The 25,084-nt window shown below is 40.9% G+C and overlaps 1 protein-coding gene across 2 annotated transcripts in view; it reads left to right on the top strand.

Annotated features, from left to right (window-relative positions):
* GREB1 (growth regulating estrogen receptor binding 1) overlaps nucleotides 1-24,601 on the top strand; it is a 150,660-nt gene extending 126,059 nt beyond the window's left edge. For both annotated transcript variants that reach the window (XM_007063285.3, XM_043542257.1), the window contains exons 23-33: nucleotides 4,179-4,281; nucleotides 5,705-5,863; nucleotides 7,692-7,834; nucleotides 8,859-9,020; nucleotides 11,381-11,585; nucleotides 12,518-12,692; nucleotides 16,217-16,435; nucleotides 19,648-19,783; nucleotides 20,344-20,544; nucleotides 21,980-22,118; nucleotides 24,365-24,601. In XM_007063285.3, coding sequence (XP_007063347.2) covers nucleotides 4,179-4,281; nucleotides 5,705-5,863; nucleotides 7,692-7,834; nucleotides 8,859-9,020; nucleotides 11,381-11,585; nucleotides 12,518-12,692; nucleotides 16,217-16,435; nucleotides 19,648-19,783; nucleotides 20,344-20,544; nucleotides 21,980-22,118; nucleotides 24,365-24,528 — 1,806 coding nt within the window. In that variant the 3' untranslated portion in view covers nucleotides 24,529-24,601. The remainder of the gene's footprint in view (nucleotides 1-4,178; nucleotides 4,282-5,704; nucleotides 5,864-7,691; nucleotides 7,835-8,858; nucleotides 9,021-11,380; nucleotides 11,586-12,517; nucleotides 12,693-16,216; nucleotides 16,436-19,647; nucleotides 19,784-20,343; nucleotides 20,545-21,979; nucleotides 22,119-24,364) is intronic.
* Nucleotides 24,602-25,084: the final 483 nt, after the last annotated feature.

The raw sequence follows: 25,084 nt of genomic DNA, 5'->3' as shown, positions 1-25,084 counted from the left end.
AAGTCTTGTGTAAATTGGAAATTATCTACGCTGACTGCCTTTCAGATCCCCTGGGAATGGTTTTGGAAATTAATGAGGGAAAGAAGTCAACTTGCCCTAGAAATTTTGTTTATCTTCATGTCCATTGTCAAGAGTTCCTTTCACGTGAAAGGAGTTGGTAGACGCAGGCCATTTTTCAGTAGACAAGTGTCCACATTAAGAAACCCACTGAAACAATTATCTTTCTTGTTGGGAGTCTTAGCAGAGGGCAAAGAGTGATAAAGCATGGAGATAGTATTGCTGCTTCATCCCTGGGGTGAGCTCTCTAGAACAATATTAAGACACTGGTTGGGCAGTATGGATAAATATGCACGGCTGTGAAAAAGTTTACCAGTTCTGTGGATATAAATTCATCGTCCAGGGTGCTCAAATTTAATACCATCCATGACCGCCAAATTCACTGAAATTTGGGGTGTTGTTTTTTTTGAAGAGATAAGTTTCTTTTATGTTCCCAAATTACATGCAAGAGGTTTGGTGCTATTGCTGGGTTTCTTTGTTGTGTTTTTGTACCCTGAAAATAGCACTTTCTATAAGTGTGGAAGCAGTCTAAGTCCTGTGAACGACTCTCTGAGATACAGGGTTCTCAAATGCTTTGTTGTGTGAACCACAGCCTAAAAGAAAGGTTTCAGAGTAGCAGCCATGTTAGTCTGTATTCGCAAAAAGAAAAGGAGTACTTGTGGCACCTAAGAGACTAACAAATTTATTTGAGCATAAGCTTTTGGAATGCATCCGATGAAGTGAGCTGTAGCTCACGAAAGCTTATGCTCAAATAAATTTGTTAGCCTAAAAGAAAGATTGTCTTCAGGGCAACCTCCCATCCATGACATCTTACACCACCTGCCCTATCACCCACAGATAACATCTCAGATTTCTAGAGCTTGTTGCTCACATGCAAAAGTAATATTAGGAAAGTATTTAATGTATCTATTGTTAGCTGTCTTTTAGTGCAACGTAACAGGTGGAAACAAGAAGAGCCAGCACCATCTGTGGACCATCAGCGTGTTTTCTGTGAACCACAGGTGTTTCACAGACCACAATTTGAGAACCACTCCTGTGGTCTGTTCAGAATTCTCTCACCTGGAAACTGGATTAGAAAAAATTATAGAAGTGTTTTTTCCATTTGCCATATTTTTTCAAATGTGAAGATTTGGAAGCACATTTTTAGTAGTAGAGATGATAAGAAAGTGGTCAATCAGATGGCTTGTACCACAGGAGTTGGTATCTGAGAGCCATTCCTGTCAATCATCCTGCTGTGCAGTGTGTGAAACCAGTGGAAAAAGGGGAGCCCATTATGGTACATGTTATAACAGCACTTTGAATGTCTCTTCTACAAATCAACATGGTAGCACTTAAACCATTTTGCTGACTGGAATCTCACCCTCTGATTGCTGGACAGAAGGACCACCTGCTTTCAGTTTACCATAGATATCCATGGAAAGAATAATATCCTGGCTAAGATCTCAGGACTGCCTTTCCCCTTAAGCAGGTATTGTACTTTATAAATGTGTCTCTTTAGTACACAGAAATTGAATCCTCCCACCACTGAGCATCTTGTAAGGAAAACCTCAACTCAGATTCATTCCTAAATGTTGTCGTCATAAGTAGTAAATACTGTCACATGGCATTCTGATTAAAAGGTTGGAATATAAATGTATCCCTAGTTTTTCATGCCCCAAATCATGGCAAATGTCAAGCAGAAATCAGACTAGTGAACGATTGCTGGTGCCACACATCTCAGTTTTCATAAATGATCTAAAAGCTTGAGATTTTTGCTTCTTCCCTTCTTGAGCCTTTTTCTTCCAAGACCTTGTCTGTTCTGTCTGCATCAGACTGCACTCCTTCTACTTTGTGTAGACAGAAAAAGAAACAGAGTAAGTGTTCTACATCAAGGTGGATAAAAGATTGTATGAAACCCAAAACATCTCATCTAACAAGGCACTGGGCACTGCCACATTTTGGCGGTTATTGATAGTCATACAGTACCTCTGCTTTCTTGTAGGCAAAGTTACCCCATTTGGTATTTTATTTACTTAGATTGATAGGGCTAGATGTAAAAACTAAAGTTATCAGCAACAAGTGTTGCGGGCAGCTCCATTTACTGAGAAGGTCATGTTGCAAATCCATTAGCTCTAAAATTTTGCTTTCTGGAGCTGACAGTTGCCTTAATGAATGGAAAGCTGTTGTTCTATTAAGGAAGTTTGTGTTCTATCAAAATGAACTTGGTAACGAGATCCTGCTTATTTCAGCTATGAGGGGCATATGTCTGAGCTACAGAGTCACCTTATTACTGTCAAACTGTCTATAAAATTATTCTCAAACTGAGACTCTGTCAAATTCACCCAATTTTGACAGATTACTGATGATCTTAATGGGAATCCAAGTGTCACTTCAGATGAAATGAAAGCTCTGATAAAGACACACAGAAGTAATCCCAAACATGGGAGACGATGTAGGTACTATTCTCTTCTGGAACTAAGCACAATCAATTATACATTTGCATGAAATATTAGATGAGGGATCATTTTCAAGATATGAAATTTTTGTTTAGTGGATACACAAATAAATGGACCCAGGTAATCACTATAATATAGCTATTACTTTCAGCTGTAGGGTCCTGATCTAAAACTCACTGAAGTCAATAAAAAAATTCCCATTGAATTCAATGGCCTTTGGATCAGTTCCTAGGTTAACAACTGTTCTGAGAGAAATCTGATTTGGCAGGAAGTGCAGGTACCAGTTTGCTGTTTGTCATCTTTAAAGAGAACAAATGTTACTTTTGTCTTGTTTCAGCTTCAAAGCCTCCTTCTTTCAAATGTAAAGTGAAATGAACGTTTATTCCATAAACTGTTTAAAATAATACAACTCTCATTAGACTCAATCCTACATTTCTGACATTCCTCAAATCTCCAGTATAGTTATTTCACAGCAACTGGATTCTTGGGTACATCAGGAAAGCAGGATCCGCACTGCTGTCAGTTTATTGTCAGGCCTCATGAAATAAACTGTACAGTTTCAATAGAAGCAGGATCAGGATTATAATTAATTTGTTAGCCTGAGCACTGAAGAGGCAACTCTTTATGATTATCAAGTTGTCTTCAGTGTAATTTTTAATGTTGAATTACAAAGAAAGAAGGCAAAGTGCAAATAGAATTTGTGAAAGCTGCTCTATCTCTGCAAGATGGACATTTCTTCCTGAGCCACATTAATGTCAAGGGCCCAGTGTTTGTCAATTACCGTGTTTAGGTGCTTGCTTGCTTATTTATTTATTTATTTATTTATTTAAGTAACATTGTGTCCAGTAAAGTTCACATGCAAGATGATAGGACAATTCATTGGTTAAACTATCTGCTGCCTGAGAGTAATTGGCCCATCCCTTTGTAAAATCAGGTGCAAAAGTAAATTGTACAAAAGCACAGCAATACATGTCTGCATAGAGGAGAGACGAACTATATCTTCTCTGGTTTGGGTTAAAAAAAGAAAAGGGTTAGATCTCTGACATAATTTAAATAACAGATCACGTAAACACAGGGAAAATAACCTTTTTAGCCTGGGAGGTGAAATACTACATTATTTTGCATATCATATCTAACTGAGAAGAGAAACTATGAGGGTATGATGCACTCCGTCCTATGGACCTGTTTCAACTCATTCTTCAGTATAGAAAGTTGCCTCAATATGTCAATCAATGAATGCACAGGCTTGGAAGGGATGAGGTAAAGCTTTAGTGTTATTGTGCTTTTCCCTGGCAGATTTTCATGTAATGTACTTGTTTGGTTTATTAAAAATGTGTTTTCCTGCCCATTGTAGGAAGTATAGTTCAGGGGAGAGAAGTTGCTTGTGGTGAGTTTTTTTTTTTTTATTTGTATGCCTGTAACCCGAGGGTATTACGTAAGGTATATTTTGAATGTTAATTTCCTGCATAAAAGTTGCATTACTGTGTAAGATGAGCCATTAATCATCCCATATAAACTTGTGAATGTACAGGAATAGGAATGTACATGCAAGAGAACTTAAGAGTTGGACTTTGACCTACTTTTAAATTAGATTAGAGTAGTCATTACAATTCCAAGTTTCCAAATAATGAAAGAATGGCATTCATGATAAACATCTGTTTAGTTTCTGATTTATGTTTGTTACAGATAGGAAAAACGGGAGCCTATCTTCAGTTCCTCAGTATCTTGTCCAGAATGCTGATTAGACTGACGGAAGTGGATGTTTATGATGAGGAAGAAATCAATATTAGTAAGTTGTTGATGAAGAGACATTTGCTTCTGGGGATTTTTTATATCACATTGTTAATTGGACCAATTGTTGACGAGTTTATCATGTGCTTTTCACCTTCACGTTGTAGTTTATTTACATTACTGCAATCCATTTAAAGTTCTTAAATTAAGTAGTTTAGGATTTTAACTTCTAATTTGGAATCCCGTGATTAGCTAATTTCTCTCTATTTAGAGCTCACTCCTCCTCTTAGCACATCTCTGTTTTTCTTAGAAAGTTGGCAGTAGCATTTATGTATGTTAAAAATAGTTCATCTCATGCTGAGAAACAATATACTGACTTTAAGCCTCGAATGATTATTTTTTGGTCAAATGCAAAAAAGGAGGTTAGTTGGAAACGCTGACAGATTTATAACCATCAGCAATACTGTCACTATATTATCCATTTTAGGTAAACAAGACATCATATGAATGAGAAAAGACCATACATACATTCCTGCTTTCCAGTAGTTGATCCTATTCTCAACTTCCAGTTTTTTCAGCATATTCCTCATTCCCCTCTTTCTCTAGATGTAATTCTAGACGTCTCCGAGGCTCTGCTATTTACTTTGATCAATCACTTTCTACAGTGATTTATTTGATGTTTTTTTTACTCTGGGGGGTAAAATTCTCCCCTGTGCAGAGAAGCAGTACAAAAGCTTTAGCCTCACGTAAGTCTCATTTAAATTCTTGTTTTGAGTGCTTACATAGAATCGAAGAGGATCATACATTGTATGCTGGCTAGTCCTCCGCATGGGGAAGAATTTCATCCTGTGTGAATAGCTCTGCTTGAGTTTCCTATTCCCTTCTAGTTTCCAAGCAGCATATCCTCAGCTGGTGTAAATGTGGAACTATGACAGTGCAACAGCTTAGGGTTTGCTCCCAAACACCTTGGAGTCCTTACTAGTGCAGGAGAGTACAAACCAAATTCCCTTAACTGAAAACTCCATCTCCAAAGTGTATTGAAGTCAGTGGAGAGATACCTGCTGACTGGTCCATTTTACCAGTAAAATCCTTGCTGTGGTGATTTTATTATCTCTGCATATATGATTCCAGATGGCTTCTGACAGGTGCTTTTGCTCTGTTTTGGCAGAATTGCATTGAGGGGTGAGGAATGTTGAGTAGTTGATCAGGTGTTCACTAGTTTTTCTGCAGAAAACAGCTTCACAGATATTGTTGCCTTAAAATAGTAAAAGAAATAATAGTACAATAATAATAATTAATAACCTCCTAAACTATATGAATAGCATAGACTTGCTTTAGGTTGGGGTATCTTTCTATGCAATCATCTGAACCTTTCAATTGATTTCACACATCTCTTTAAAAAAGCATTCTGTAAAGCTGTAGACATCATTCCATTTATTGTAAACTGCATGTTTTGGGTTTGTTTTTTTTTACTATTCTAGAACTCCAAGAAGAATCAGATCAATGTTATCACCAGCCAGGAGACATGTGGCCTGATTTGGAGACATTTAAGAAGATACCTTTTGACTACACTATTCATGATCCGAAATATGAAGATGCAAGTCTGATTTGTACAAGGCTTCAGAATATGAACAGTGACGGTCAGAATTTAAAATATAACAGAGAGAGATGCATGTATTTATTTATTTATTTGCACCCACTATAGACAGTATGGATGGAATCCTGGCCCTATTGAAGCAAATGGCAAGAGTCCCCATGATTCCAATGGGGCCAGGATTTCGTCGATATGTAATTACAATTTACAGAGCTATATTGTTTATAGTTTTAACATGAGGGTTAAATTGAAAAAGGATTAAAAGTTTGCCAGATAAGGAACAACACATGAGGATGAGCAGCGTGAGTGTTTTGTGGTATGGAAGCTATGTAGCCTTTCACTAGTAAGGCCCTGATCTTATAAGCACGTATGTATCTGAGTAAATTTACTCACTTGAGTTGTCCCATTATGTTTCAAGAAGACTACACATGTGTGCAGGGCTGGTTCTAGGAGTGGGCAAGCAGGGCAGTTGCCCGGGCACCAACTTCTGGGGTGCCAAACTGCTGTGGCGCTTGGCTGGTTTTTTCCCTCCACTCCTGATTGGCCGGCTTTTTTTTTTTTGGTTGTTCCACTGCTAGGGGAATGGGCCCAAAAACATGTTCTGCCCTGGCTAAGGTTAGGATTGGACTGTGGGCCACCAGTTTGAATGTGGTCCAGTGAAGTAGTGATCCATTTGATGGCTGCTTGGTGCGTTGTGTGGAACGAGGTGGTGTCTCAGTTCAGGACCCAGTAGATGAAAGTCCACTACACAGTGTTACTGGACACACTCCTCATTTGGTTCTGACATCAATCACATGATAGCGACTGCCTGTCCTGGCAAACCTGAGCTGGACTGAAAGCTGTGAGTGAGAGGTGAAAGGTTCTCTCTTATTTTTATTGAATTGACAGGCTTTTCTATCGGCCCAACCCACATAACAACCGTGGATTGTACATGCTTGTGCTAATTAATTTACCCCCCTGACACCTGTGTGGTAATTTCATTGTCCCCATGTTGCTGATGTGGAGCTGAGGCACAGAGGGCCAGATTTTCAAAGATAATTTTATGCCCGAAGATGCAGATAGGCACCGAGAGGGATTTACAAAAGTGCTTAAGTGGGCTAGGCACCAGACTCCGACTGACATTTTTACATCTCACAAGGTACCTATATGCATCTGTACATGTCTTAACACCTTTGTAAATCTGGCCCAGAGATATTAGCACCAACATTTCCAAAAATGGCCTTTGATTTTAGGTGCCTCTATTTTGAGGCACGTTGGGCCTGAGTTTCAGCTGGAGCTGTGGGTGCTCAGCACAGTTTGGGCATCTAAAAACTAGAGCACTTGAAGGTGACTTGCCCAGTGTCTCACAATAAGTGTGTGACAGTGCCAGAAACAGAACCCAAGCCCCAGTCCATTGCATTAACCACAAGACTGTCCTTCCACTTGATATCCCATTACTAATCCCGCCCCATCATCCAATTCCTGAACAGTTACATGCTAGAACATGTTCTTAAAAATGTCACATAAAAGAAATAAGTTGCAGAGCACATTTTAAACTGTTCTCTGTGAAAGCAGAGATGGTGTCTTCCTCTCTGTTTTTTCTGTGCCCAGCACAAGTCAGCATGCAGCAAATAGTGGTCATAATAATAATAATAATTTTGCTTTACCTGCACCTCTGCGTTATTATAAATGAGCACAAACTACCATGACACAGCACTTAAATCTAGTTATTTTCTCTCCCCTTCGATACACACCTAATAAAATCTTCTACGCTCAGGCTGAATATCTATTTTGTTTGGTGTTACCACTGTCCCTGCAGGCTTATGACGATTACATGAACAGTTTATTCACCACAGAGGGATATAATAATACAGTCCATTTTTTAAAATTTACAGACAGATCAAGGGGCAGAAAACAGGAGGACATGTATATGCGCCGTCAGACAACTCGAATGAGATTATCTAAGTACGCAGCATATAATACATACCATCACTGTGAACAGTGCCATCAATATATGGGCTTCAATCCCAGGTATCAGGTAAGTCGTGTCTAATTTGTATTTAGAATAATAAATCTGTAGCGGATCTGTAAATTACTTTAAAATACTGTAAAATGCTTTATAGTATCAGTACTGATACCCAAGCTGCATATTTGCTCTATAAGCATTTCCATAGAGAACTTATGGATCGATTTTGGGCCCTGATACTGCAGTTGGATCTTTGCACTTGCACTGAGCACCAGCGCAGTCAGTGGAGTCCTGCCCAGGCACATGGATCTGCGTGAGGGGATTGGATTGCAGGTTTGGGATCTTTGTCGAGACAAAATGTTTTATTTTAGTGATAATTAATTTTTGATAGTGGCAGCAGTGCAGGACAAAAGCACATTGTGAATATCTTCTGGTATTCTTTGAGTACCCAAATTCATAGCTGGTGGGGTCAGCAAAGGTCATGAAGGTCAACAGTTTCACTCTGTGGACTTTGCACAACTTTCCTTGGATCATTCCAACTGACCTATGAAATGCTATAATCAAGATTCTACACTAACCGCTATAAATGATCATTGATTTCCCAGTAAACCTTCCCCGAGGGTTTATTAACACTTGCTCGGGGGCAGAGCAGTTGCTGAAGGTAGTAAGTTGACTGCTGCAGGGAGCATTTTATACACATCATGTGGACTCTGATTATTCAGACAAACCCTCCAGTTCGCTGCTCATTAGAATGGCTGAAAAAGGCATCAGCAATGCAAGTGCTGCAGCTATTGTATAGCACATGGCGTTACTGAGGGTGGCCCACAAGCCTTGCTACCTTTGATGAGACAAAGAGCAAATTGATGGCTTCAGGCCAGGAATCTGGGTAAATTGTTTGTTTAGTGAATATGTTGGGCTTGAGCCGAATGTCACTGATTCATGTTAATATGAGTTGTGAGGTAAAAAGTATCCCAGTGCCCTGTGTGGTTTCTTTCTGGTTTGGTGCTGACTTAGTGATGTCCATGAACTGTTCTGTGCTCTCTTCAGAAGCCAAGTTAGAATCTAATAATCAGATTTGTCCTTTTATCCCCCTCAGCTTTATGAGTCCACCCTGCATGCTTTTGCCTTTTCCTATTCCATGCTTGGAGAGGAGATCCAGCTGCATTTTATCATCCCCAAGTCAAAGGAGCACCATTTTGTCTTTAGTCAACCAGGAAGACAGCTGGAAAGCATGAGGTTACCGCTTGTCACAGATAAGGTAGATGGACAATTATATTTATACTCACATATGGGGCATAGACAGGGCTGATCTAAAGATCTGTAAGGTCAGATCATACTTTGGCTTCACTACTGGTCCTGCTGCCAGGAGATGGTGAGAATGGTTTGGCAGTGAGTTGTTTCCTTCTCCTTGCGTGCCCTTGCTGGAGAGGGAGACAAGCTCCAGAAATGGCTTGGAATGCAAGGTCCCAATCAAATACTTGCTTTGCTCATAATTAAGACTATGATTTTGTCATGGATATTTTTAGTAAAAGTCAGGGACAGGTCACGGACAATAAACAAAATCATGGAAGACATGACCTGTCCCTGACTTTTACTAAAAACATCTCTGACAAAATAGGGAGGGAGGAGGATCCAGCACTCTGTCCCCCATTGCAGTGGCTGGGAGCTACAGGGACCCCATTGCCCAGTGGCTGGAAGAGGTCCCCCTGCCGCCCTGTGGGGCTAGAGCTGGACAGGTCCACCCACTGCCCTGCAGGGCTGGGAGTTGTGGGGGGCCCCTACCAGCGGCAGAGGCTGCCCCTGGCCACTGAGCAGCTCCGGGGTACCTCTGCCACTGCTGCCCATGACCAGGAGCTGCAGGAAGGACCCCACCGCTCACGGCCACTGAGCAGCTCTGGGGTCCCTCTGCCGCCGTCCTGGTGGCTGGGAGCTGCGGTGGTGGGGCGGGAGGGGGCAGCTGCTCACAGCAGCTGAGTCACTACATGAGGGACCCCTGCCAGCGATAGAGGGCAGCTCAGGGGTTGCTGTCACCGGCGGCGAACAGTGAGTTGCAGGAGGTCCTGCCACCCACAGCTGCTGGGCAGCTGTGGGAGGGTCCCCCGCCCCACATTGAGGCTGGGTTGCTGCAGGGTCCCTCACTGCTGGCAGCGGCTGGTCAGCTGTGGGGGGTCCCCAATGTCACAGAGGTCGCTGGAAGTCGCGGTTTCCATGATTTCCCGCAATCTCCATGACATAATCATAGCCTTACTCATAATCAAGGCTGGTCCTTGGCAGACACTCTTTGTGAGCTGGGACTATGACAATTGGAGATTGTTGTGCAGTGACTCAGAAGATCTCAGGGTTCTGGATAAAGACACTGAAGAGAGGATGGTCTCAGCTTTGAGAATAAAATGTACATGTTTTTGTTTAGCCTATGGCTAAGTAAGAGGAAGCAATTTATCACTGGCTTGCCTGTCCTGTCCTGTCCTGCATAAGTGGTTCCACCAGATGACATACAGGAGAGTTTTGAAAGAATCTCTGTAGTGACTGTGCAGCTACTCATGGTAGCTTCAGGGAAGACAGCTGCAGAGGCTACCAATCTGACAAGTCTGTCTTGTCTCTGATATGAGCCTTTACAATGACCCCTGCAAGCCCTGAACAATCTCTGCTGATTAATGAAGTATAGTCTTTAGACTACTGGAGCAATTTGTGGAATGATAGTAGCAGCCGAGATTTTATGGTGGAGAAGGTAAGCTGTCCACAAACAACAGTTATTGATCCACACTGCATCCTTCACTTTTGGCAGCTTATGACTAGATTGGTAGGAGCATATTTTTTAATATACATCTGCTAGACTGTAATCAAACTTGAAGTTACGCAACACCTTTTATCTGAGAGAGAGAGTTGTGTTTTTCAGCTTATGAGAATACAAAATTATCCCAATTTACTGTGTGCCACCAGAAGCATCCTCAATTTACTAGTGGTTATTTCATTGGAACTAGGTGTCAAGTCTCCCATCCCATCCTATTCCCATCCCTGTCTCTGATCTGCCCTGAGACCTTTGGCAAATCACTTAATTTCTCTTTTTTTTTCATCTGTAAAATTTGTATAATACTTACCTACTTTATAGGGTGTGCTGCTATAAGACTTAATGCATGTTTGCAAAGCGCTATGAGATCATTGGATGTAGGGCACTATAGCTGTATAAAGTTTTATCTTAGTCTTTTTCTCATTATTCTTTCACTTCTCTTAATGTTTGGTTGCTTTCTGTTCTTCTATTCTTTACTTTCTTTTTCCTTCCTCAGGGCCTATCAAGCCACCGAGGATCCTATATCCCTGGTAGATCAAGATTTAGCAATCCCATCTGGGGCTATATGTATCTATCCCTCCCTTACCAGCCAATCAAGTGATCAAGGCCCTTTTCTTTGTGACTTGACAGAAGTTGTTCTCTTCCAACTCTTATAAAAATTCCCAGTTTCTCTTTTATTTAGATATTAGGCCAGTTTCTCATCTGGTGTAAATCAGCAAAGCTCCATTGAAGTCACTGACTTATACCACCTGAGGATCTGGCCTTCTTTGTTTAAATAATATTCAGCATAGTACAGAGACTCATCCTTCATTTTTGTATTTACTTTACAGAGTCAGGATTACATAAAAAGCCCCACTTTTACTCCCACAACTGGGCGTCATGAACATGGACTTTTCAACCTGTATCATGCAATGGATGGTGCCAGCCATTTGCATGTTCTAGTTGTCAAGGAGTATGAAATGGCCGTATATAAAAAATACTGGCCGAACCACATCATGCTAGTGCTGCCGAGTATTTTCAACAGTGCTGGAGTAGGTAGGTACTAGGGGGGGAAAAAGAAGGTAAAACACGTATGTTATTGTACAGAAACCCTCACTGAGAGGTTTGTCATAAGTGATCTCTTGCAACACAATATATCTCACCATCCATATTGTGCGTCAGAAACCACACCCTCCTTCTTTACTGTGATAGGTGATTCTCTGTATTGTACCCCACGTAAATGCAAAATCAATTAACACCTGATAAGTCATTCATACTTAACCCTATAATGCTAACGTTAGTGAAGTAGATATGTGACTCTGGGGCATTTTCTCAGCAGAAGATCCTTGGCCATGGGACATTTGTCCGCAGGAGGAACTGCAGCATCTCAAGGCAGTGGAACTTGAGCAGGACTCATAGCTGACTACCATAGCCCTAAATGAGTTTGGTGCTGGCCAGGGATGAGGAGTGGATGTGGTGCCTAATAATGCACCGATCCTGTGCATTTCTTAGGTAGCGTCTGCCAGAAGAGTTTCTATAGAGCATCCAGAGTCTGCTCTGGTGGGACCCCCAAGGTGGAAAGACAGAGGGAATTATGGCTGTCGTCACTTAGGTGGGTCCATCCCCATGTGCAGTGGCTGGTGCCAGGAGGTGTCAGTGGAGGTAAATCTGTCCCTCGTAGTTTAAAGGCATCACATAAATTCCCACCACAGAAATCAAACTCATCTTATTAGTTTCCTCAGTGGTGTCCCATGTGGCCTTAGCAGCCTGCCGCAACACCCACACCTGTCAACTCAGTTGCATTTGGTATGGGATGGTGACAAATTGACTCTGGAATGCTTTAATCACCAATGTTCAGAGTGAGCGAGCCACACAGTGCTCCATGAACGTTTGAAAGGTTGTCACTTATCAACAAACAACTCCTGCCCCTGCCACCGCTACCTCCCATCCCAGAATTTTCCTCTTGTTTATGCTGTTTTTGGTTTCAGGTGCTGCGCACTTTCTAATAAAAGAACTGTCTTATCATAATCTGGAACTAGAACGAAATCGGCAAGAAGAACTGGGGATTAAACCCCAGGATATCTGGCCTTTCATTGTCATTTCGGATGATTCCTGTGTTATGTGGAATGCAGTAGAAATCGATTGTTCAGGAGACAGAAAGAGGTAAAACAGCATAATTAAGGAACATGATTTTTTTCAGTTGATCACTTTAAACTCTCATTACGTATGACTGAGCACATCTTGTTGAAATGACATCATGGAAACAGCAAGGCTTTTACTCTTTGTAACAAGTAGGGTATAATATTTGCCTGGGGACAGAGAAATATTTCTTTATATATTTGTCTGCAGGTAACCCGAAGGGTAGTGCCCATCTGTGCCCAGTCTACAGCTTCAGCCATACAGCTCGGCACTTCAGTTCAAGCTGGAGTGACTCATGCTTTTGGCTCTGGAGTTCTGTGGTTCAGCCGCAGTTGTGTTGGCCAAGAGAGGTGGCAGTCACATGTACAGTTGATCCGGATACAGTGGTGCAATGACTGCAGACACACATGGATGGATTTTAAGCAGCAGGCTAGAACTTTTATTTTGCTTTACCACAGGGGAGGGGCACTACCTGCCCATCATCCACACTCTCCTATACCAGGCATTAAGTGGTTCCAGTGCAGGGGTTACAGGGCTCCTACCATAAAACCCATCATTGAGGCTAGGCTCTCCTCAGCTACCCCCGCCCAGGACTCAGCTCTCTCTGAGTCCTACCCCCTCCCCCACCCATGAGGGGGACAGAGGAAGCAAAAGGGTGGGGATGTCGGGCCTCATCCCACAAGGGTTACAAGATCTCCCCCTATCCCATGAACCCACGGCCCATCAGGAAAATCCAAGGTCTTTTACCTCTGGGAACCGTGCGCTGTATCCTTTTAACCACACTGGAAACTGGCCACAAGTTGAGACAAATTAACAGCGCAACCCAGTACCTCAGTTAGGGACTAAACACATTTCTACTTAATAGGGCTGTCGATTAATCGTAGTTAACTCACGTGATTATCTTTAAAAAATTAATCGCGATTAATCACAGTTTTAATCACACTGTTAAACAATAGAATACCAATAGAAATGTATTAAATATTTTGGATATTTTTCTAAATGTTCATATATATTGTATTCTGTGTTGTAATTGAAATCAAAATGTATATTATTTTTTATTACAAATATTTGTGCTGTAAAAATGATAAACAAAAGAAATAGAATTTTTCTATTCACCTCATACAAGTACTGTAGTGCAATCTCTTTGTAGTGAAAGTGTAATTTACAAATGTTGATTTTTTTTTTGGTTACATAACTGCTCTCAAAAACAAAACAATCTAAAACTTCACAGCCTACAAGTCCACTCAGTCCTACTTCTTGTTCAGCCAATCACTAAGACAAACAAGTCTGTTTACATTTACAGGAGATAGTGCTGCCCTCTTCTTATTTACAGTGTCACCAGAAAGTGAGAACAGGCATTTGCATGGCACTCTTGTAACCGGCATTACAAGGTATTTACGTGCCAGATATGCTAAACATTCATATGCCCCTTCATGCTTCGGCCACTATTCCAGAGGACATGCTTCCATGCTGATGACGCTTGTTAAAAAAATAATGCATTAATTAAATTTGTGACTGAAGTCCTTGGAGAATTATGTCCCCTGCTCTGTTTTACCTGCATTCTGCCATATATTTCATGTTATAGCAGTCTCGAATGATGATTCAGCACATGTTGTTCATTTTAAGAACACTTTCACTGCAGATTTGACAAAACGCAAAGAAGGTTCCAGTGTGAGATTTCTAAAGATTGCTACAGCACTCAACCCAAGGTTTAAGAATCTGAAGTGCCTTCCAAAATCTGAGAGGGATGAGGTGTGGAGCATGCTTTCAGAAGTCTTAAAAGAGCAACACTCTGATGCGGAAACTACGGAACCCGAATCACCAAAAAAAGAAAATCAACCTTCTGCTGGTGTCATCTGGCTTAGACGATGAAAGTGAATATGCGTCAGTCCGCACTACTTTGGATTGTTATCAAGCAGAATCCATCATCAGCATGGATGCACCTCCCCTGGGCTGGTGGTTGAAGCATGAAGGGACATATGAATTTTTAGCACATCTGGCACGTAAATATCTTGCGATGCCAGCTACAGCAGTGCCATGAGAACGCCTGTTCTCACTTTCAGGTAACATTGTAAACAATAAGTGGGAGCATTATCTCCTGCAAATGTAAACAAACTTGTTTGCCTGAGCGATTGGCTAAACTAGATTTAGGACTGAATGGACTTGCAGGATCTAAAATTTTACACTGCTTTATTTTTGAATGCAGTTTTTTTGTACGTAATTCTACGTTTGTAAGTTCAATTTTCATGATAAAGAGATTGCACTATAGTACTTGTATTAGGTGAATTGAAAAATACGATTTCTTTTGTTTTTTTACAGTGCAAATACTTGTAATCAAAAATACATATAAATTGAGCACTGTAGACTTTGTATTCTGTGTTGTAATTCAAATCAATATATTTGGAAATGTAGAAAACATCCAACAATATTTAAATAAATGATATTCTGTTATTGTTTAACAGTGCGATTAATCGTGTGATTAATTTTTTTAATCGTTTGACAGCCCTAGTATTTAACCTACTGTGGCTCAAAGGTGCCAAGAAGATGAAAAACTCCCTTGCCCTCTGCGAATTGGCCCTATGGGAGAAAAAATCCTTTCTTATCCCCAATGGCCGAATGGCTAGACCCACAGCATCTGCTGGCCAGATTCCTGTTCCTAGTTTTGGGTGGGTAGGGTGGAACAGGGCCAAAAGAGACACCACATGGTGCTGGAGCTGGGGGATTCAGGCCGCTCAGCATCCCTCCTCCTGACTGGCCATTTGGTGCCAGAGACTACCAGGAGGGAGGACCTACTGAGTGTGTCTCAGCAAGGATCTCCCTCCCTTGCTGCCGGGTCTGTCCCATTTGCTGCTACCCTCATCAAGGTCACGTAGCCATAGAGGCACATGGGTGGCATTCTGGGTAAGACTTTTGAAGGAACTAAGGGAGTTAATTGAAATTCTGGGGAAGCTGGCCACCTACCTCACTTTGGCTCCTTTACTGGTCCCAGCCTATGTGACTTCTACTTTATTTCGCTTTGCAAATGATAAAACAAGTCTCAGCTTTTTAAAACAGTACTCGATTGGGCCAGTTTTATTTATTACCAGAGCTGTGCTAAAATCAGCAGCTTTGCTGTGCAGGGATTTGGAGAAATCTTTTTTTCTGTTTCAATTTGTATGCTTAATTTTATGTCAAATCCCAAAACAAAAGCGAAGCTCAATCAAAACTGAGACGTTCCATGTGGTTTTGTAATGGGCAAATGGTAAACAAATCTTCCCAGGATCACTTGGAGCAAGAGTCAGGTTAACGTAAAACATTTGCAAACTTTAATGAACATATTGAGAAATCCAGGCTGAGTTTCAAACCTATAATGTCAACCCAAGCTAAATGAACTTTAGGTAGTTTCAGATCGTGATTAGAACTGAAGATGAAGAGGTAGGTCTAGCATCACTGCTGCCTGGTTAATATGCTCATATTTATAACTATTGTAAGATACTGCTCAGATGAACTGGATGCTGATTATTTTTTATACACTTTGAATTTGAAACATTTTTTCCAACCTACTGTAGTGAATATACATGGACTGAAAGGAACGTTTCCTTGAAGCAAATTCTGCAACACATTGAAGCAACCCCTAATGTCACTCACTACGCCTTGATTGGTATGAGGAAATGGTCTAGTAAAACAAATAGTGGTGAGATCAGGGAACCATTCTCCTGTTGCCATGTACATGACTTCGTCATGCTGAATGTGGATCTGACTCAGAATGTCCAATATAACCAGAACAGGTGAGTGAATCCATAGGCGCCTCCAATGTAGAGCAAGGACCAAATCATGCAGCCTTCACTCTGGCTGAGCTCTCTCTCACTCGAGCTGGATTTCTCAGGAGACTGCTAATAGAATAGAGATAAAGTTACATATAAGTTGCTGGTTCAAATCCAGCCCAGGTAAGAAGTGGCTAAAAAGGACTGGTCTCTCTCTCCAGATAAGCTAGGCATACTCTTTAATTAAATACAATAACTTTAATGGGATGAGAACAATAATAAGAAAAACAACAAAAACAAATCCCTCTAACATTGATGGAGGGTCTTTAGGGAGAAACTGCATCCAGCCCACTCCATTCTTGGGTTCAATCTCCAACCCACCTTCTGCCCCATTTTTTTTTTAACTGGGCCACACAAAATGTTCCAGACCTTAAAGGTGCCAAGCAGAGTCACTGTGGTTCTTAAAGCTCCATTCACTACAGATACCACTTGATAGCTGTTCATTAACCCATATGAAATAGTGAACTTAGTCCAGTTCCTAGAGGACAAGTGTTCACATCTCAAAATCACCAGCACATTTGCCACTAATTGTCAAAGGCACAGGGCTGAATAGGATAGAGACTGTCACCTCTAGAAGTGATCTTTCCAAATCTAGATTGAGGCATATTTGTGGAGAAGCATCTCTGCTTTAACTATTCTATGGATAAACAGGTGACTTAAATCTTCAAGTCTGTCCCTGGCACTTTTCAAGAGCACTAGAAACTTATCCACATGTATCTCCTGGTATACAGCTGTGTTATCAGGCTGTTTAGCCTGTGAGGGCATAGTACATTTTCACACAGAGTTTTGAGGCAGTTTTTGAATGGAAAGCTGAGTGCTAATCTAAGAAAACAATAATCATAGGATTGAATAAATGTAGAGCTGGAAGGGACCTCAAGAAGTCATCTAGTCCAGCCCCACCCCTACTCCCCTCTGAGACAGGACCAAGTAAACCTAGACCATCCCTGATAGGGGTTCTTAAAAACCTCCAGTGATGGGAATTCCAAAACCTCCCTTGGAAGCCTATTCCGGAGCTTAACTACTCTTATAGTTAGAACATTTCCCCTAATATCTAACCTACATCTCCCTTGCTGCTGATTAAGCCCATTATTTCTTGTCCTACTTTCTTTGGACATAGAGAATAATTGATCATGTCTTCTTTATAACAGCCCTTAACATATTTGAAGACTGTTATCAGGCCTCCCCTCAGTCTTTGTTTCTCAAAACTAAACATGCCAATTTTTTTTAACCCTTCCTCATAGATCAGTGTCTCTAAACCTTTTATCATTTCTTGTTGCTTTCCTCTGGATTTTCTTCAGTTTATCCACATCTTTCCTCAAGTGTAGGGCCCAGAATTGGACACAGTACTCCAACTGAGGCCTCACCAGTGCTGAGTAGAGTGGGATAATTACCTCCCTTGTCTTCCATAAGACACTCCTGTTAATACACCCCAGAATGATATTAGTATTTGCATCACACTGTTGGTTCATATTCAATTTATGAACTCCAGATCCTTTTCAGCAGTATTACCAGCTAGCCACTTTCTCCCCATTTTGTAGTTGTGCATTTGATTTTTCCTTCCTAAGTGTTAGTACTTTCATGCTTGTCTTTATTGAATTTTATCTTGTTGATTTCAGACCAATTCTCTAATTTGTCAAGGTTGTTTTGAATTCTAATCCTGTTTTACAAAGTGCTTTCAACCTCCCTCAGCTCGGTGTTATCTGCTCTTCATTGTCTGTGTCGTTAATTAAAATGTTGAATAGTACCGGACCCAACAATGCAATAAAGCAGAGTAATATTAATGTATAGAGTGATGCAGAAATGTCAAGAATAAGGATTTATGCTAGTTTACACTAGCAGTACTTAACCTGTGGGTGTTTAATCACTGGTGACTCACTGGAGTTCTTCATGAAGCTGTCTGTTAAGGCTTGGGCAATATTGTGTGACATTCCAAGGATGAATTGGTAGTGAGAAAACATGGCATTTTGAATCAAAAAGAGACACAGTCATCCAGAGATAGCAGAGACACATGTGAGTATCAGTCAACAGAGTATATATCAACAGAGCCATAATTTTAAAAACTGATAGCTTTAAATGGCAGATTATTCACTGAGCTGTAAATAGAACCAGTCCTCCTGTAATCTTTATTTTGCTGTTTTGGTGAATGCAAAAACAACGAGGAGTCCTTGTGGCACCTTAGAGACTAACAAATTTATTTGGGCATAAGCGTTCATGGGCTAGAACCCACTTCATCAGATGAAGTCCATGGAAACCTTTACACTGACCTTATTTGTATAAATACATGACAAAATGTGAATTGCCTTACCAAACGTGAGCTTAGTCTAACAAGACAATTCAACTGACAGCAGGATACCAAGGGAGGAAAAATAACTTTTGAAGTGGTAATGAGAGTGGCCCATTTCAGAGAGTTGACAAGAAGGCATGAGTAACAGTAGGGGGAAATTAGTATTGGGGAAATTATGCAGTAAATCTATTTTACAAAATGCCTGTTACATAGGGATTTTCTGACTTCTGAGAAGCGATGTGTGAAACCAAAAGCACAGATCCAAATCCTGGATCAGATCCTCATACTTCTAAAAGTCATTCCAGTTCTCTTGTAGAACATGTGTATTTACAATCGGAAATAGAATCCAGATTACCCAAAGATGAGGGTACTTGGGTGTGGCCCATTTTAGAAGCTTGAGCTGCTAACTCTGGTCTGACTTCAGACCAGGATTGATAGTTTCCATTTGGTTCCATCTCTAATTTGAAATGGGCCAAATCCAACATAATGAAATCTTAAGACATAGATGAATTTGGCCCATATTGCTTAACTGTGGCTCTTTGCAATGCTGTTGGATGAAGAAGTGATTCTGTGGCTTTTAAATGCTTGATCTCACTGATGTAGACTGATAGCATTTCTACAGAGGGATGCTGAAAATTTCAACAGTTACATGCTCCTTGTTACAGAGGAGAAATATATAGTCAGAGACCTGTACCTCTGTGTGTCTCATCTAGGGCCTAATCCATGTCCTTTGAAGTCCATGGAAACCTTTACACTGACCTTATTTGTGGTGGGATCATCCTCCTTTCTGCTTGTACAACCTGCCTCACTGTAGTATCTGAGTGCCTATATGTCTGCTAATGTTCAATAACAAGCAGTGTTTATTAATAGCTCTGGTTTCCACTCCTGCTAGATTTATGTGCGATGATGTTGATTTCAACCTGCGTGCCCACAGTGCCGGTCTTCTGATCTGTCGGTTCAATCGCTTCAGTATCATGAAGAAGCAAATTGCAGTAGGAGGACATAGGTCCTTCCATATTAAGTCTAAGGTAAAAGTTGAGAATTATGTTTTGTTGTTGTTAGTTATTTGTTTGTGCAGTCATTAACCTTTAATTGAGAGAGCTGAGGTTTGTTGATGTACATTCCATTGCCAGAGATGGGACATGTGTGCCATTAGATTTTTTTTAACATGAAACTCTTGGAACCTATAATTCCCACAGCATAAATGTACCCTAAACTCTAGTCAGTCATCTTCCTGTGTAACGTCTTAAACCACCTTTTTTTTTCAAACAAGAAAGCCTTTCACTATGAATTTGATGTAGAGCGGTTGTAAAGTATTACTTAATAACTCCTCCTTACACCATTTCATGTTCAGGAAGAACTTTTTGAGTCAAAGCAGAATCCAAAAAGCTGTTTAAATATAATTAAACTCCAATTTTCCATGGATATCTGAAACCTTTGGGTAATCGGAGTTTTGGATGACCAATTTTTGGTCGCTATATGCATTTTGGATTTTGGGGACAGAGATGCATTTTGTACAACCCAAAATTCAGATGATTGGGGTTTGGCTGATCAGGATTTATCGATATCACAATGTTTTTCCATGTAGGTATCTGAAACTCCAGTTTCAACCGCACCTGCTCAGTACATCTGTGCTCCTGACAGCAAGCACACCTTCCTGGCAGCACCTGCTCAACTGCTGCTTGAAAAATATCTCCAGTACCACAGCCATCGCTTCTTTCCTCTTTCACTGAAGAATTATAGCCATCCAGTGCTATCTGTGGATTGTTACCTTAACTTAGGACCGCAGGTACTGAACAAAATGATCTTCAAGTAGCTCTGCAGTTTAGGCCAGCCCATGTTTAACCCAAGTGTTGTCCTAGTTCTCTGATATATTCCTTTGGGGTTTTTACATGGCTTCTGAACAGTATAATATTAGATCGTTGTGATATTTAAAAAATCAATTTGTAAGTTACAAAAAAGAAAATGAATGATTAGAAGCTATGAATGAGTATGCACACTGAAAATAAAGTACACAGAGAACAATCCTACAGTTGTAGTAAGGAATAGTTATAGTAATTTAGTCTGTGCTTTCTATTCAGGTCTCAATTACCAGTGCCTCAGAATTTTTTTTTCTATCAGTGTTTCCTCAACTTAATATAATAACTTGGCCATTTATATAGCTCTTCCCGCCTACAAAGCATTTTACAAAATTGACCAGTCCTCAGAACATCCCTGTAAGCTACTGTGCACATTTTTTTAGCTCTAGTTTATTAATGGGGAAACTGAAGCCAAGAAGTGAATGCTCCACACAAGAGCTCAGATTAGAACTGAGGAGTTCCTGGCTCCCAGTCCTGTGCTCGGACTGTGCCCCTCTCTAAAACCAAGATACATATTTGGACTCAAATGCAAATCAAGTATGAATGATGCTAGCAGGTTTTTTGGTAGTGTTTTGGTTTATTTGTTTTTGCCTTCCCATCCAACTGGAAAACTACATGAAGTTCAAACTTGGTAGACCTGCCAATTCATCTTCCTCCCCGAGTCAGCTGTGTAACAGACTTCAGAACTCGCTCCACTCCCAAATGCTCCAAGTCCTTAAAGTTCCTTTCTGGGTGACTTGTGATAAGCTGAAGTACCCTGGACACAAAGTCCTATGTGGAAAATTTCTTTATTGTGGGAGAGCGACAAACCTGTAAACATCTCAGCGAATCTCCAAGGTTCTTAACTGGCCTGAGAAGTCTGAGTGAGCAGAGAGTTCTGGAAAGCGAGAGGCTTCCAGTCTCTAGGGAAAACCTTAGGACTCAATCCTGTATATACTTATGGACATACATAACTTTACTCACATAAGAGTTCCATTGACACTTGAGTAAAATTATGAACCTCCAAAAGTGTTTGCTGTATTGGACCATACAGGGGTTTGTGTGTGTGTGTGTGTGTGTGTACAAATGTGCAAGGCATGTCTCAGATTTGTTTTTAAGGGGAGAGACAGTTGTTGAGGCATGTAAATCCTGCCAGGTCTACCTAGCTCTTTATACAGAACTTTTTTTTTCAGCAGAGGGATTTTTATTTGGGGGCAGTGGGGATGTTCACAAATGGTTGATCACAAAGACCATTCCTATAATTAGGAAGGATTGCTAAATTTTAAACTGTTGCAGACATTCACACCTCTGTTCAAAGCCCTAAGAAGCAACACTACTTTGAAGTCCGAGGAAAATTAATTTCTGCTTCCTCTTTCCTCCAATCAGATTGCAGTTTGCTACGTGAGTTCCCGACCTCACTCTCTGAACATCAGTTGCTCTGGTTTGATGTTTAGTGGACTCCTGCTTTACCTCTGTGACTCCTTCGTTGTAGCTAGCTTTTTGAAAAAGTTTCATTTCCTGAAAGGTGAGCTGCAGAATGATTGTTACAAATTGCAATGTTTGTCTGGTTTGGGGTTGCCAAATCCACCATTGGGCAGAAACTAAATAATGTTTTGCCTTTGTACATCAACCAGGTCCATCTCTCCCCATCTGGGATCATACCAATCCAGCACTACAGCAGATTAATACCTACATCCTCATACAAGTATTATTAGTTCTATAGATTTTTGAAATTAGGCAGGCACTGGTGCGTCCATACCATTGAATTACCTAATGTATATTCATAAATACTCAGTGCATGTTCACAGATTGGGTACTTGTGTGTATTCAATAGGCATGCAACACTGTATGCTTACAGTTGTGACCCTCTAATTTTCAAAATCTTACCCATAAGATTCTACTCAGTATATCATGGGGGGAAAGGATGGGTTGTTTAATATTAATAACAAATAATAACCAAACGAATCAATTTAGTCTTCAGGGTTCCAGACTGACGGCACTGGAGACTGATGTCCTCTATCTACAAACAAACAGTTTTATTGCCAGCGTCTCCCATGCTACGCTGCCACTGTGTTGTAGGCCTTATCTACTCTGGGGATTTGTCCCAGTTGCAGCCATCAGTGGCCAGCCACTGGTGCTGCTGCATTGTTGCAGATCTGTGGACAGGCAAAGCTGTTATAAACTACCATTTGGGTCAGTACAGCTTAACCCAGTTTCAAGCAGGGGTATGCTAGACTGATACAAGTGATGGGGTATCGTGGTTTCGCCTCTGCAATGGTGGTTGGCTACTGAAGACTGAATTCTGCAGCATGGACAAGGCCTTAATCTTGACCTGGAGGAACAGGGCTAGAGATGGAAACTTTAGGAGTGAAGGTCAGTTAAGTTTCCACCTCCAGCCCTTCTGGTGGGAAGATCCAATGTTCACAGAATCAGAGAGTGCTGTCCCCTTTTTCCCTTAAGTGATAGATAACTAAGGGGTTCACTCTCCTTCATTTTATAGTCCAGTAAACCTTAGAAATGTATCATTCTGAAGAGTATCCCCCTATAAAGTCCTTCTCCCCTGCTGTTTGTCCTTTCTTGTTGACATCCTTTCCCTCTGTTGGCTTGTGTATAAGTGTAACTTTCATTGTCTCTGGCCTCACCTTGCTCAACTGACACTGGAGACGCACACAAAACAACGTTCCTTTGTCTAGGACATTCCTTTTATCATGTCAGCCCCCAAAACATATTCTAGTAATGTATTTCCAGCACACATACATAACTGTTTACACACCATCCGCACACAGATCATGACCAGCGTTTCACTAGCTTTCGTTTGAGATTTTACTCAATATACTTCTATAGTACAGTAATATTGTATAGAATCCATTGATTCAGTTACTTATTCTTTGGGGTTTAGACCTTTTCCCCCCAGGGTGTCTGGACCATTCCTGCAGAGCATAGCACTTAAGCACATGCTTAAATATCCAGCCACCTCAATCTCTTTTAAGATTTAGGTGCTTTGCTGAATTAGGACCCTGTAGTCCCACTGCATTCAGTAAGGTACTTCTTAGTGTGAATAAGGGTATCAAAATCTGGCCCATGGAACTGTCACAGATGTAAAGGCTTGTCTTCACTACGGGAGTAAGTTGACCTAAGTTACGCTACTCCAGCTGCATAAATAACATAGCTGGAGTCAACGTAGCTTAGGTCGACTAATCCCGGTGTCTTCACTGTGCTGCATTGATGGAGATGCTCTTCGGTCGACTTCCCTTACTCTTCTCAGAGAGCTGGAGTACCAGAGAGTCGAACAGAGAGCGCTCTGCCATTGATTTATCAGGTCTTCACTAGACCCGCTAAATCAATCCCTGCTGCATCGCTTGCAGCAGCGTCAATCTCCCTGTAGTGAAGGCCCTAAGGCTGGATCGTGATCTATCTGAAGTACTAGATGGATCCCATTATCATAATGTCTAAGCACCTTACAGTCTTTAACGTATTTATCCTCACAATATCCCTGTGAGGTACAGAAGTATTGTTATTGCCATCTGAAAGATGGGGAACTGAGAGGCCAAGTAAGTTGTCTGAGGTCGCACAGGAAGTCTCTGACAGAGTAAGGAATTAAACGGGGGTTTCCTAAATCCCAGACTAGCACCCTAAGCATTGAAACATCCTTCCTCTCTCTTCCAGGCATAGAACTCCCACTGAAGACAATTAAGAGCTTGCAGGACCAGGTTGATGATTTAGAGAATAAAACAAAACACTCATAATTGTTTGTTTTAACCATTCATGTAGGTGCCACCTTGTGTGTTATTTGCCAAGACCGCAATTCTCTTCGCCAGACTGTTGTCCGGCTAGAACTAGAAGACGAATGGCAGTTCCGACTGAGGGACGAATTCCAAACTGCCAACGCCAAAGAGGACAGACCACTTTTCTTTCTGACTGGACGACATATCTGATAGAAAATGAGCAGGCTTCCTGAACTGTCTAATGAGAAGAGGTAGTACAAGAGGCTGAGTTCTCAGTGCTCCCCCCCCCCCCCTAAAAAAAAAGCCATTTGAGAGGCTCTGTGCTCTGAAACATTCAAGCATATGTTTCCTGAGGAGCCATCAGCTGAGCAATTTTGAAATATTTTTATTAAAATTATATTTAATCAACTAATGTGTGTTTTTATCACCAAGAATTGGAAGTGACTCTTCTAATTTAATTACCCAGTAGAAGTAATTCCTGATACCTGGGAAAGAGGTACCGACTTACTACTTCACATGGTGGAAACATTTCTGGATAAGAAGAGAGATCACATTTCTGTCAAAACAGAAGGCACACAAAATGTTTCAAAATTAAGATGTTTAGAAACAGTTTTGTACAATTAGGGAATGTAAATTTAGAGAAATAGGGAATGTACATTTAGAAGTAGACTTTGTTCTTTTTAAGTCTTATTTATCTAGAAGTCAGCACAAGACATCAGACCAAATTTTGGATTTTACAGGAAATTTTACATTCTGGTAATAGATT

The sequence above is a fragment of the Chelonia mydas genome, chromosome 3, assembly GCF_015237465.2.
Source record: "Chelonia mydas isolate rCheMyd1 chromosome 3, rCheMyd1.pri.v2, whole genome shotgun sequence".
NCBI lineage: Eukaryota > Metazoa > Chordata > Testudines > Cheloniidae > Chelonia > Chelonia mydas.
This window is presented reverse-complemented; position numbering and strand designations above follow the sequence as displayed.